Genomic DNA, 13,117 nt, shown 5'->3' with positions numbered 1-13,117 from the left:
AAAATAAGAGAAGAACATATGCATTCAAGTCAAAGCCAAAAATCAAAATGGGTGAAAACAGAGACAAAGTAATATATTTTAGAGAGGCTAATAAATGGCATAAGAGAAAAATATTTATCTCATTTTGTAACATTTCTTCGCTGAAATCCAAATCTGAACTTTCTGTTGAAAATATTCAGAAAATCCACTTGAATTTCAGAGTCCCTTTTATACCCCTAGACATGTCACAAGAGACCAAATTAAGTACACAAGAAAAGTTACTAATGCTACGATTAGGTCGATAATGCAACTTACCTCTCCATAATTATCAAATTGTTTATTATGGGATTTCTTTCCTGTTCCACCAAAGCCAAATCCGAACTTGTCAGTACCTAGATTTTAAAATGTATTTATGTGGTTAAGAGTAAATATAAAACTAAATCTATAAATCTACAAAAACTTGAAGCATCTATGCAATATCGTGTGGTACATACTGATGCATACTAACTGTACTCTGACTTCACTCATATTCTTAACCTTCTTCCTCCTGTTTTACACTGTAATAATATGTACTTTTTTAGTACTTCAAATTTTTTTGGAACACAGTGAGGTATAAATAGATTTATTATTTCCAAGTCTTGAAAACATAAACTTTGTGTGGTTAAGCTTATGATTTTGCTCCCCGCTATAATAAAATGTCAACAACCCACAAATATAAACCAGTAAATTCAGTTTATTTTAGAAATGCTTACCTAGGTCTAAGGAAGCCTGCATGGAAGACCACCCAACTCTGCATAATCCTTGGTCATGACAGGATACTTCATAGTAGTGCTTCCCTATAAGGGCAAAATACTTTGAGATTTATACACACCTATGAATCATTTACCATGTAGCCACTTTCCCATTGTTTCTGAATTTCATACAATCATACAATTTGTATGTTCCAAATGAAGAACTATCGATCTTTCTATAACATTAGAAATCTTTTCAGATCCTTGATTTAAAGCTACTTAAAGTTGATACAGGTCAAAATGCTATTTAAATACCTTTCGTTAATCCTTTAGTAGCTCTGCATCCATGCCACTCCTTCACTTCTCTGCTTTGACAACAAAGACCATCAGACCCAATTGCTGGATTTGAGAAAAACACAAAAAACCAGGTCAGTACAGATTATATCAAATTAAGCATCCTGAAACAAATATCATTCAGTCACCAACAAAATAATTGCTTCACTTGACTTGTTGCAACGTTCCAAACACCGAGACTTACTGATTTCTGAGTAATAAGATCTTCCCCACAAGTAATCACCCTTATTAATCCCTTGGGGGGCCCTGGCCATGTGGCGGACTAGTTCCTATACTGTTATCTGTTAACTAGGACAAGATTTTACTGCATCAAGTCTGGAAAGTAATCAACACAGCACCTAATCTCACTCCCACTGACAGTGTAGCTGTATCACCAACACAAATGTGTTTAGACAACCATTCTCTAGAGTCTTTTAAAGAAATGGATCCTCAGAGGGGATGCAGCACTCACTCATCAATACCTGTTGCTCTGATTTTATGCTTAAATTAGAGCTTAAACAAATACTACACTAAAAGGAAAACAGGAAGTATCTCTGGCTTGTCTCTGGCTTGTTCCCCAATCCATGGATCCAGATCCATTAAGAGAAAGCAGGAAAAAGCACAAATAAACAAACCTGTCATTGTTATTTGCTAATATTAGGACCCTAAAAAATCATGTTCTATATTCTACCTCATGGTCAGTCACAGTGCTTATTAGAGCTTACTGACTCTAAGGAAAGCTTATGGCTTTTGTCTGTACTGGAAAGAAACTATAACTTCTGTCCTGGTTCAGGCTTGCAACCCATATTCAGCACCTGAATGTAAAACAAACTTTCAAGAAAAACATCTCATCACACATCACCAGAAATTAATTTATTCAAAGTATAAATTCTTACTCATATGGGTACTACATTCTGTAAAACTTTGAACTTTTTTTTTTTTTTGAAGATTTTATTTATTTATTTGACAGAGAGAGACACAGTGAGAGAGGGAATACAAGCAGGGAGAGTTGGGGAGGGAGACAACAGGCTTCCCGCCGAGCAGGGAGCCCGATGCGGGGCCTGATCCCAGGACCCTGGGACCACGACCTGAGCCAAAGGCAGACACTTAACGATTGAGCCACCCAGGTGCCCCAAAACTTTGAACTTTTATTAAAAGGTTCTCCAAGCAATGGCAAATCCTTAAAATTCTTATATTTAAAATTCTTTATGCACGTATACAGACATAAACTTTATATAAATTAGAGGTCATATGGTGGAGAGCAGCAATTTGGATGTTTTTGGCTCTTTGGGGCATGATTCCTCATGCCCACTCTCAATTTCTTTGCATCCTGTTTTTCTTACTCACCAACACCTGGTGAAAATTTCTCCAAGTCAACACTGTAGTTCTGATTCATTCTCTGTAATGGCTACACGGTAGTCCCCAGATACACCCTAATCTGTGTTAACCAATCTCTTAGCAATAACATTCATTTTGTTGTCAGTTTTTACCATTACAAATAATGCTGTATCAAACAGCTTTGTATGTATATCCTTATATACTGACACATTTATTCTAATGGGCTAGACCTTCCAGAAATAAATACATATTTTTATTTTAATCGGTAATGCTAAACTGCCTTCCAGAAAGGCAATAATTTGTTAGGTTGGTTATCACTCTATTCAATTCTTACCAATAAATGGGTATAAAAAAAAATCTCACTGTAACTTTAATTCCCATTTCCCTACTATCTATAAATGTTATTTTTGAATGTTTTGAACGTTATTTTTGGATTTGCTCTTCTGTGAACTGCCTATTCGTACCCTCTGCCCACTTTCATTATTGGTGATCTTTCTTACCAAAATAAGTAGCTTAATCTGCTATCTATGCAAGAACCACTCACCAGTTTATAAGTATTCTTTTTTTTTTTTTTTAAGATTTTTTTTATTTATTTATTTGAGAGAGAGAATGAGAGAGAGAGAGCATGAGAAGGGGGAGGGTCAGAGGGAGAAGCAGACTCCCTGCTGAGCAGGGAGCCCGACGCGGGACTCGATCCCGGGACTCCAGGATCATGACCTGAGCCGAAGGCAGTCGCTTAACCAACTGAGCCACCCAGGCGCCCAGTTTATAAGTATTCTTTATATTTCATCAACATTGCAAGTGTTCTCTCTGTATTTTTTTTCGGTTGACTTTTTTCTGTGGTATCTTTCCCACGTATTTTTTTTAATTGTATACAAATAAACCTCTTATCTTTTACAATTCCCAAGTTTCCTCTTTGGGTTAGGAAAACTCCCCCACCTCAAAACTGTATATGTAGTTTTCTATATTTAAATTATATACATATGGGCACCTGGGTGGCTCAGTCGGTTAAGCATCTGCCTTCAGCTCAGGTCATGATCCCAGGGTCCTGGGATCGAGCCCCATGTTGGCTCCCTGCTCAGCAGTGAGTCTGCTTCTCCTTCTCCTTCATCCCTCCCCCTGCTTGTGCTCTCTCACGCTCTCTCTCTTTAATAAATAAAATCTTTAAAAAAAATAAAAATTATACATATATGTATATTTAAATCCTAAGTACATGTAGAATTTTTTCTAATTATAAGTTAATTTTACATTGCTCCAGATGGAGCATCAATTATGCCAGCGCCCTTACTGAATAAATCATCCTTTTTCCCACTGAAATGTTGTTTTCTGCAATATTAACTTATCATATATACTGGGGCATATTTCCATTATATTCCAATGACTTACTTGACTATTCCTATGTCACTACTAAACTACTTAAACATAGTGACTATATTCTAGTAACTGGTAAATTAAATCTTCATTTACTATTCTTTTTCATAATTTTCTTGGTATTCTCAGGTATTATTAAAAAAACAAATTTCTTACAAATAAGCTGCTAAAATGTATCCACTTACCAAAAGCAGATCCTCTATCATATGGGTTCATTTGCCATTTGTTGAGCACTAAAATTAAAATAAGTCACACACAATCATACAAAATTAAAACCATTCTCTAAAAAATATATTTTATATTTTATATGATACCTTAATTCCTCTAGATTTAATGTGATTTTACAAATTATTTGGAATATACGAGTAAACGTTTTGCTCTTTTTATTAAAGGCAAAATTGAAAGTGAAAGGCAATAATCACTGCCTTATGGGCTAAAGCCTTTTCTCCTCACTTGCTTCACTGCACTTGGTAAGAGATGGAGCTGATCTCTGTCGTTAACTATGAAGGCACTGATAAAATGAAGCCTTGGTAACTAAACACGTTGAAATAAATGACCAACATATCAGGATCTAGTTAATCATCATTTTTAAAAGAAAAGCAAGTCCTTTAAATAAGTCAATATCACATTCAAAAGTCACAATTTTTTTCCCTCCTCACTTGCATAGAACCAGCATTTTCCTTTTTTAAAACATCTTAATAGTCTATGGATAACCAAAGAATTGTAATAGCTAAAGAACTCTGTATGTTTTCAGGCCTAATTTCCTGCCCAACGTAGAAATCTTTTCTAGATTACTTGTGGTCAAATGATATCTACCATCTGCTTAAACACTCTGATGGAGAAGTAACTTACTCTTGAGGTTCTCTCTCTCATTGTGGGCTCCATCTAATTACTAGTAAGTACTTAAACAGAAATCTTCATTAGATCATTTCTAATTAGTCCTGGTCCTTTCTAGAACAGTTATTTTCTCTCCAGATCCCTTCAATGATTTTACAATTATGTCATCTCTTTTGTGCTTGTTTCTTAAACTACTACCATTCTGGTTATCCTCCTCTGGAAATATTCTCTTTTATTACCATCTCTCATAAGTGATGGTTTATAGTTGTTACAAGTTCTAAAACTATTTTTGAATAGGCCAATAGTCTAAAGAGTTCATATCCATTATCTCACAATTTATTTACAAATGAGTTCATTCTAAGAACATATTCTATGAATATGCAACATTGTTACTTTCAAATTACTGAGAAGAAAAATGTTGATATGCCAAGTTCATTCCACTTAAGCTTGCTACTTTGTCACAATCCCATTTTGTATCATGAAACAAATGTGACTTAAAATACAGAACAAATTTTGTCAAAATATAACAAAACCATAGATTACTCAAGGTAGAACGGGATTCAGAACCATTTAATGAAAGCAACACAATTTACAGATGAGGAAACTGATGTTAAGATTATCCATGGCATAGACAGGACTGAAAATCCTAGTAAAGGATCAATCTCCATGTAAATAGGACGAAACATAACGCACTTTAAAATTTACACTTTACATTTTAACTTCCTGGACTCCTTTCTTATCTTAAAGGAAAAACAATGCATGCCTCCTTTCCCTGTGGAAGGCAGTATTTCCCACCATCATGGACTTTAATTCCATCAATTTTTCATAAAATCCTTAATACTTTTGTAAAACATTGTAACAATTTATCTTTAATACTAAACGTAAAAGGTATTAAGAAAAACATTAAAATAACTAAATATAATTTCCAAAATGCCAGTGTTTTCTCAAAGAAAGCACTATTAGTATTTTAGGAGGGACAATATTTCACTGTTTATGCTGTAAATGGCATTTAGCATCCCTGATTTCCAGGGCACCCAATGCCAACAGCCCTATCCCCCAAGTATTGAGAGTAAAAACACACACTCTCACCCCCCATCTGTCAATGCCAGGAAAGAGAATTACTATTTTTACACAAAAGGAAAATATTAATATTCAAAACTTACCTGAAGCACCAGTTTTAATTGTTGTTTTTCCTTTTTTGCCTTCCTGTTGGTCTTTCAGAGTTTCATAAACTATCTGGATAACTGGAATACTGAAAGCCTATCAAAGAAACAATAGTTCTCTACATGAGTATTCAGATATTAATGACAGTTTAACAGTCAGCGTTACAAAAGTTACACATGCACATTAAATAATTACATATTCCAGATTGCTACTCTAATTTCATTTGCCCAAACTCAAAATACCAGCAAGATAACAAGAGAGTTGATTAAATGAAGGAAACAGGAGGCAGTTGATAACCCAAAACCATAAACAATGGGGACCTTCAGAACATCTCAAAGAGGAAAAATACTGTCCAGTCTGACAAACTGCTTCCCTGGTCCAGGCCAACAGGAGAGCCACCTCTATGTGCAGCCTCTTTATTACCAGAGCCATTGCATTAAAATTCAGAAATAAATATAAATACTAAAGATACTACAACTCTTTATCCAAGATCAGTTTAAAACTGTACTAGTCTTAAATCTATGCTCCTGCACATCTTATTTCAGAATTAGCTGGCAACTAAAATATCACTCTCAGTGGCAAGCAATCATTCCTTACATTTTGGAAAAGGTTGTTTTATTAACTATTCAAAGTAAAAACTACTGCTCAAACTTGCTTTAAAAATCAACTCTTACAAAGTAAGTCAATTTAAGTTTATTACTTACACCAGTTTTTCCACTTCCTGTTTCCGCAGCCTAAGTGGGAAAAAAATAGTTGAGTTTACAATTTAGGTTGTCAATTTAAAAAGTCAAATTAACATGACAGCATGGAGAAATCTTTAAGGCTTGACTGGCTATGTAATTTTCACAGTGCCTCTAGATTCCTCAGGTTTCTTCAGTCAACTGTGACTACTGCCAATCTTGTCACTTCTCCCCCATCCCTCAAGAATCTGCTTTCCCCTTTCCTTTCCCATTGCTACCATTCAAATCCAAGCCCTCATCGTTCTAACCTAGATTACTACAGAAGTATCCCAGCAGTATCTAATCTGAGCTATACTACAAACTGCTACCAAACCAGTCTTCATAAATACAGTTTTAACGACATAACACATCCCCAGTTAAAAATTTCCAGTGATCCCAGGATACCTGAGGCGGCTCAGTCGGTTAAGTGTCCAACTCCTTGTTTTGGCTCAGGTCATGATCTGAGGGTTGTGGGATGGACCGCTACATCAGACTCCAGTCTTGGGGGAGTCTGCTTAAGATTCTCTCTCCCTTTCCCTCTGCTCCTCCCCCAACCCCGGCTCGTGCAGGCATTCTCGCTCTCTAAATAAATTTTTAAAAAAATTTCCCATGATTCCGCCCTGCCAACAAATACCAATTCTTTAACATGACACTTGAGAAAGAGCCCAAATAATCTGACCCACTATATACTTCCCATCTTATCTCAAGTTATACACCTCCCCCCCCACACACACATACATTTTATGCTACCATCTAATTGAATTATTCTGGGATCATATCCTGCATTCTCCTACTCACTGTTGTTGTTGATACATTCTCTATGTATAGAGCATTTCTCTTTCATCTTTCCTTTGTCCAAAATATACTTCCCCCAAGTAGAGCCCCTTGTATGACAGACATTTATCTGTGTACCTGTCTTACTATGCTACTGGATTTAAGCTTCTCAAGGGTAAAGACTGCATCTTATTCACCCTTGTGTTCCGCACAACTTCTGCCTCATTACTTTGAATACAGTATGTGTATCCTAAATGTTTGTGAATAAAAGTAATTTGGTGAAAATAACATTTCTAAGCCTATGGAGCTCTTCAAGTGGGTCACAAACAGCCCCAGAAATGTGTGTCCTCAGCTCTCAAATACCTCCCCAAATGTAAACATACCATAAGTACATCACCGCCTCCTAGGATCAGTGGGATAGATTCAGCCTGGATATCAGTTGGGAGACTAAAAGAATCATATTTTGAAGAATTTTAGTTAGTAAAAAGAGAAGTACCTATGCTAAATAAGTTATGTTAAACTATAAACCTAAAAGAAAACTTTATTTGGTAAATAGCACCAATCTTTTCCAGTTAAAAATAAATCAAAGTTTAAAAAGTTTAAAAAGGAAGCTTTCTATAATTTAAGAGAATCTTAAGAAAAACTGAATTTTAGTTACTCAACTAGACTCAAAAATATTTTGTAAGTTCACTAGCCACTGTTTAAATTACCGAACATTGTTGTCACAGGTACATTTAAGCTTTGTGTACTTACAGCCAATCCATCTCTTCTACAGCTTGAGCAATCTCAGGCATAACACCCATCTCTGAAAATAAAAATTCACTTTAAAAAACTGAACATATTAAACTTAAATAATACTGCTTTTAAAATTACTGTTCAAAGAAAAGGGAAAAGGCTTTGGAGCATAGCTGTTATTTAGTACCTCCAGACTATGGCACCATTAAAAGAGTATAGTTAACAGACTTGAGTTAAAATACAAACCCTCACTAGCAAAGCGACCTTAAGCGAGCTCTAGAGCTTACGAAGCTATAAACCTATTTTCTCCACACAAAATCACACTAATATGACCTGCCTTGTAGGGCTATAGGAAGATTATAGTTGGTAATATGTAATACATCTGACACATAGTTGTCACTTGATACACAGTAGTCAGCAGTGAGTGCTTCCTTGCTATGACTGGTGAAAAATCTGCCAGAGTTGGAGAGAGGTTTCTCAACCAACATCTTAGTTGTTTTATACAGAAATAATGTGGAAGTCATGTGCCTTGACTATTTGCAGACCATGTGATTAGCCTCAGCGATCTGAGAAAAGTGAACAGCCAAGTGGAGAGAGAGGCCCACACTTATTGGCAACCATAATCAAACTCTGGCTAACTAAAAAGGGAGGGGCCGAGTGAAAACTTGAGTAACTGGAAGTCACAGCTGAAGAACTACTGTTCTTAATTGTTCAGATATTTAAATAATTCACTTTGAAGCCAGTCCTAAATTAATAGCTTTGGTTATTTCTGATTGTATTTTGTCATTTTTGTCATTTCTCAAATGAACTGTAGAGGGTAGTTACACGTGTAGTTAGTTGGATTGTGTAGACCTCCTTTCCAAGTAAGTAATTTTTAAGTCTGCATTTACAAAATGAAGCTTTTATTATTACTACAAAAATACATATTTCTATTAGAAAATTAACAACACTCAAACATTCCTAAGCCCCAGAGATAACCAATTTGGAAATTTTTTATTTCTTATAATTATTTGTGAAAAGGCACAAATCTACACACTGAATATATGCACCGGAAAAACAGCTTTTCTTTGCATGTGAGAAGAATCATACTAGCAATTAATATAATAGGTACAACACTAAAACTTTAGTACATAGTCAACTAGTTAATATAAATATTAACTATATGGGTAAGTATGAAAGTCATTTTCAAAAAAAGTTCTCCTACCTCTAAGTCTCCCCAGGAAAATCCACAGATCAAAAAACTAATCAAGATCTGAAGTTGTATATCCAAGCAGACCTTTCTAAGAATTGCTCCCGTTAGAGTCCACCTATATTCTCTCTCTAAAATCTAAGTGCTTGAAAAAAGGGGAGTGATGGTCTTAAATATGCTGCAGTCTCTACTGCAAGCTCAAGTTGCCTGTGAAATGTGATACTGCACGCAGCAACCACAGACTGCTTTCAGCAAATTCTAGACGTTTTGTTCCATCCTAGTCATGTTCTCTGCATGTATGCTTTGGAACCATGTTTTCTCTAAATAGAACACTTTACTATTTAAGAGAAAAACAGGAATATTCATGTTCTGTGATTCCATGTCTTTATTTCCTATCACAGACTCTAACATTCTTGAAATTTGTGCCTGACTCCCAAAGAAGCAAACCTTAAAATGACAATCTGGAACTGCTCTACACATCTCAGGCTCTAAAATCTTGTTTTAGGAGAGCTGGGGAAAGAAAACCAGCTACCACTCTAAGTGGACGCAGCCTTGCCTCCATTTAGGAGATGCAACTAACACTAACCAGAAATCCTCTCTGGTGACTTAAAGATGTGGAATTCCTAACGTTCTTATAGGAGTAAACTGAAGGAAGTACAGTACTGTGTTATATCAGAAGTCATCTTTTTTTTTAAGATTTTATTTATTTATTTGAGAGAGAATGAGAGAGAGAGAGAGAGAGAGAGCATGAGAGGGGGGAGGGTCAGAGGGAGAAGCAGACCCCCCGCCGAGCAGGGAGCCCGATGCGGGACTCGATCCCGGGACTCCAGGATCATGACCTGAGCCGAAGGCAGTCGCTTAACCAACTGAGCCACCCAGGCGCCCCAGAAGTCATCTTAATAGGTTCAGAACATTAAACGATATTAGGCCTAACTCGATACATTTACGGTTACATAAACTCACCACCTTTAGTATGTATAACGTTTATGGAAGCTTCGTAAAATTATGGATGTAAAAAGGATGACAAAGAAGAGGGAAAAAATCACAACTCTGGGGTTAAATATGCCACCTCGAATTACTGTTTGGAATAAAGGAGGGGATCATACAACAAATAAAGAACAGATGAGCTTTCAAAACGTATGCTGCGCCAGTGTGTATGCGGACGAACGTGCTTCAATATTTCACGTTAATGCCGCTATCACAGCGTTTAACAACAAATAAATAGTAGACGTGGGCCTGGGGCTTTTCGTTCCAGAAAGGCTTGGAAAGACTGACAGAGGCAGGACGGTCACGTCCGGCTGAGCCCTGCCCACGCGCCGCCGCCGGTCGGCCGGGCCGAGCCCCAAGCGCGCGCAGAAAAGGGTTCCCGAGCACCACTGCCACGTCAAACGGTCAGGAGGCCTAGCGCTCCGCCGCCTCGAGTCCCCGGGCGGGCGGGCCGGCCGGCCCACGGCCGGGCAGGAAGACGAGGGGGAGCAGGGGGACGCCCGGCCAACCCCTAGAGAGAAAGGCACTCGCCAACACCGAGGCGCACCGGCCCGGCCCCCGCGAGGGGTCTCCCCGCAGTTCCGAGACCGCTGCGGACAGCTCCCTCCCGGGCCGCGCCGCACCTGTCCGCCCCCGTCCCATGGCTCCCCGCCGGCTGCCCCAGCGCCGGGGCGCGGATGGAGCCGCCCGCAGCCCCCGCCCCGCTCCAAAGACGCACCAGAAAAGGCCGCCATCTTCGCCCGGTAGTGCGCGGCTCGGCTCGCTCGCTCGCTCTCCCTCCCTCCGCACGGACACGCTTCGCAGTGGCAGCGCGGGCTTCCGGCCCTCGGTCTGCGGCTTTCCGAGTCCGGGCAGGACCCCAGCCCCAGGAGAACCGTTCCGGCCGAAGAAAAGGCCCGCCCTGGAGCGCGCCGCGCGTTGCCCAGGTTCAGCTGGACCTCGCCTTCCTCAGGGACCCCGCCTTCCGCAGGGACCCGTCATCATCATTAGCCGTGCTAATGGTTTCCGTTTACTTAGAGCGTGCCATGTGTCACCAGGACCACTTTTCCACACGTGAGGAACCAGACGTTATGTGATGAGGGGCACACAGTGGCCCAGGATGATCTGACACTAAAACATGGCCCTCTCGGCAGCCTCTCTGAGCACCCCCAACCTCTGAAGATGAGCACCCAAGACATTCACTTAATGCTTTTGATTTGGGTCTCCCAACCTCCCTGACACGGGGTCTGATGTACTGAGCATTCCAAGGTTATTTGACTGCCGTGCCTTTTTGACTCCTTTCTCTTTGCAGAGTGAGAGGAAGAGTAAATGCATGTTTAATCCTACCCACACCTCCTGTCAGGTAGTGTTAGTATTTTTAGATGAGGACCGAAGATTCAGGGAAGTTAAGTAACTCATCTAAAGCCACACACAGTTACTACGAGGCAGCGTGGCGTCTGAGCCTTGTGCGCATCACTGCAGGGTGCGTGCTGTACCATCTTTAGGCTGCCCCAGGATGACACGAAGGAAAGTGAACCCCTCAGGCAACATGCGTGGACGGAGTTAGAAGTACAACTGCAGGACCCCCACTTCCTGAGTAACCTGTGTAACCTTAACAAGTCTGGGCTTCCGTTTACTCATCCGTAAAATACCCATGAGTAATAGTACCTGCCTGATAGGATTGTTAGGAAGATTCAACAAAATAGGTAAAGCATAGCGCGTGGTGATGATATGTGTTAGCTGTGTTACTGTTACGTGTAACAGGATTCACCTGAAGCTCCAAAAGCCAAGGCGGATACATTCCGTTCAGCCCTGGAGCTTCACACCTCCAGGGGGCACCACTTACATTATATTCTATAACCTCACACATTTTATATATATTTCTACAAATGATACCCCTGAGAGTTATGCAATGTAGCAATTCTGAATAGATGCCACATTCTAAAGACAGACATACGATCACATACCATGCAGGATTTGCCTTTAGCCAATCCCCACATTAAATGTGTGAAAGGATTGAAAGTATAAGAAAAAGAGATTTCTCTGACGAGAGTTGTTGACATCCTATGGCATTTTTCCTCTCTCAAGACAAAGTGTTTTCTAGGGGACTACTCAGAGAATTTTTGATCTCTGGGCTTTGGGAAGCATTAGACATGCTGTGTGAGAAGCTGTGGCAGGCAGACAAAGGGAAGGACAAGGCTGCTGAGGGAGCAGGGCACGTTTCCAACACCTGTGGGGGAACATGTGTGACCTTTCCCCCAAGGGCTCCCTGGACCTGTGGGAATGGACTTGAAGCTATCTTCAAAGGAAATGTGCTCCAAAGAGCTGCCTGGAGAAGCTAAGTGACACAGCAGGCAGGCTCCCAAAGAGCCCTGTTGAATTCCTACCTTCTAAGCAGAGGAGCAGTATCACCTGCCTCAAGTGAGTTGCACCGGGAAGATACCAACAAGAGAATCTCCAAGATACCCACAGAAAATACCCCCTCAGAGAATCAACCTTGCACATGACTGAACCAGAGAGCCCCAGAATCAGATTACATGGCAACAGCCAGATGAAGGTAGGTATCTCCCCCAGCACACATGACTTTTTCTCTCTCCAGACACCAGAAACAACAGCTAATGGGAGAGGGGAGAGCAGAGACTGGCCACACACTCCACCCCATTGCCAACCCGGGGAGGGAGGAAGCTACAATTTTGGTTCAAGTTGTGAAGTTTGATCATTACACTGGACTTGCTTATTTAATTAAAGAAATGAGGCTCTCATTGTGATGGAAGAAACCAGACCACTTTTCATTATCTGAGAGTAACCAGAAAAGCCTTGGAAGATGCCAGAGGCTCTATCTAGGTCAGGGAAAGAAACAGCCCATAGAGAGGGTTTGAAGGGAAGGAATGATGTTTTCTGCTTATGCTCTATCAGGTTTAGCTCATTTAATATACTACTTTAATAAATATCAGTGGGGGGCGGTGTGTGGGGGTGTGGTA

General features: G+C 39.8%; 1 protein-coding gene across 2 annotated transcripts in view; it reads right to left on the bottom strand.

Annotated features, from left to right (window-relative positions):
- The window catches only part of DDX1 (DEAD-box helicase 1), a 34,757-nt gene extending 23,824 nt beyond the window's left edge, over window positions 1-10,933 (bottom strand). The window contains exons 1-9 of one of the 2 annotated variants that reach the window (XM_021697315.1): window positions 10,876-10,933; window positions 8,000-8,051; window positions 7,630-7,693; window positions 6,458-6,487; window positions 5,753-5,849; window positions 3,938-3,985; window positions 1,026-1,109; window positions 732-815; window positions 295-371 (exon numbers count right to left, since the gene is read on the bottom strand). In XM_021697315.1, coding sequence (XP_021552990.1) covers window positions 295-371; window positions 732-815; window positions 1,026-1,109; window positions 3,938-3,985; window positions 5,753-5,849; window positions 6,458-6,487; window positions 7,630-7,693; window positions 8,000-8,051; window positions 10,876-10,891 — 552 coding nt within the window. In that variant the 5' untranslated portion in view covers window positions 10,892-10,933. Of the gene's footprint in view, window positions 1-294; window positions 372-731; window positions 816-1,025; window positions 1,110-3,937; window positions 3,986-5,752; window positions 5,850-6,457; window positions 6,488-7,629; window positions 7,694-7,999; window positions 8,054-10,875 lie in introns of those variants that run through there. The other variant, XM_044918889.1, reaches the window with a different exon arrangement.
- Window positions 10,934-13,117: the final 2,184 nt, after the last annotated feature.

The sequence above is a fragment of the Neomonachus schauinslandi genome, chromosome 10 (assembly GCF_002201575.2).
Source record: "Neomonachus schauinslandi chromosome 10, ASM220157v2, whole genome shotgun sequence".
NCBI classification, from domain to species: Eukaryota; Metazoa; Chordata; class Mammalia; order Carnivora; family Phocidae; genus Neomonachus; species Neomonachus schauinslandi.
Note: the sequence above shows the minus strand (reverse complement) of the source record. Positions and strands in the feature narration are given on the sequence as shown.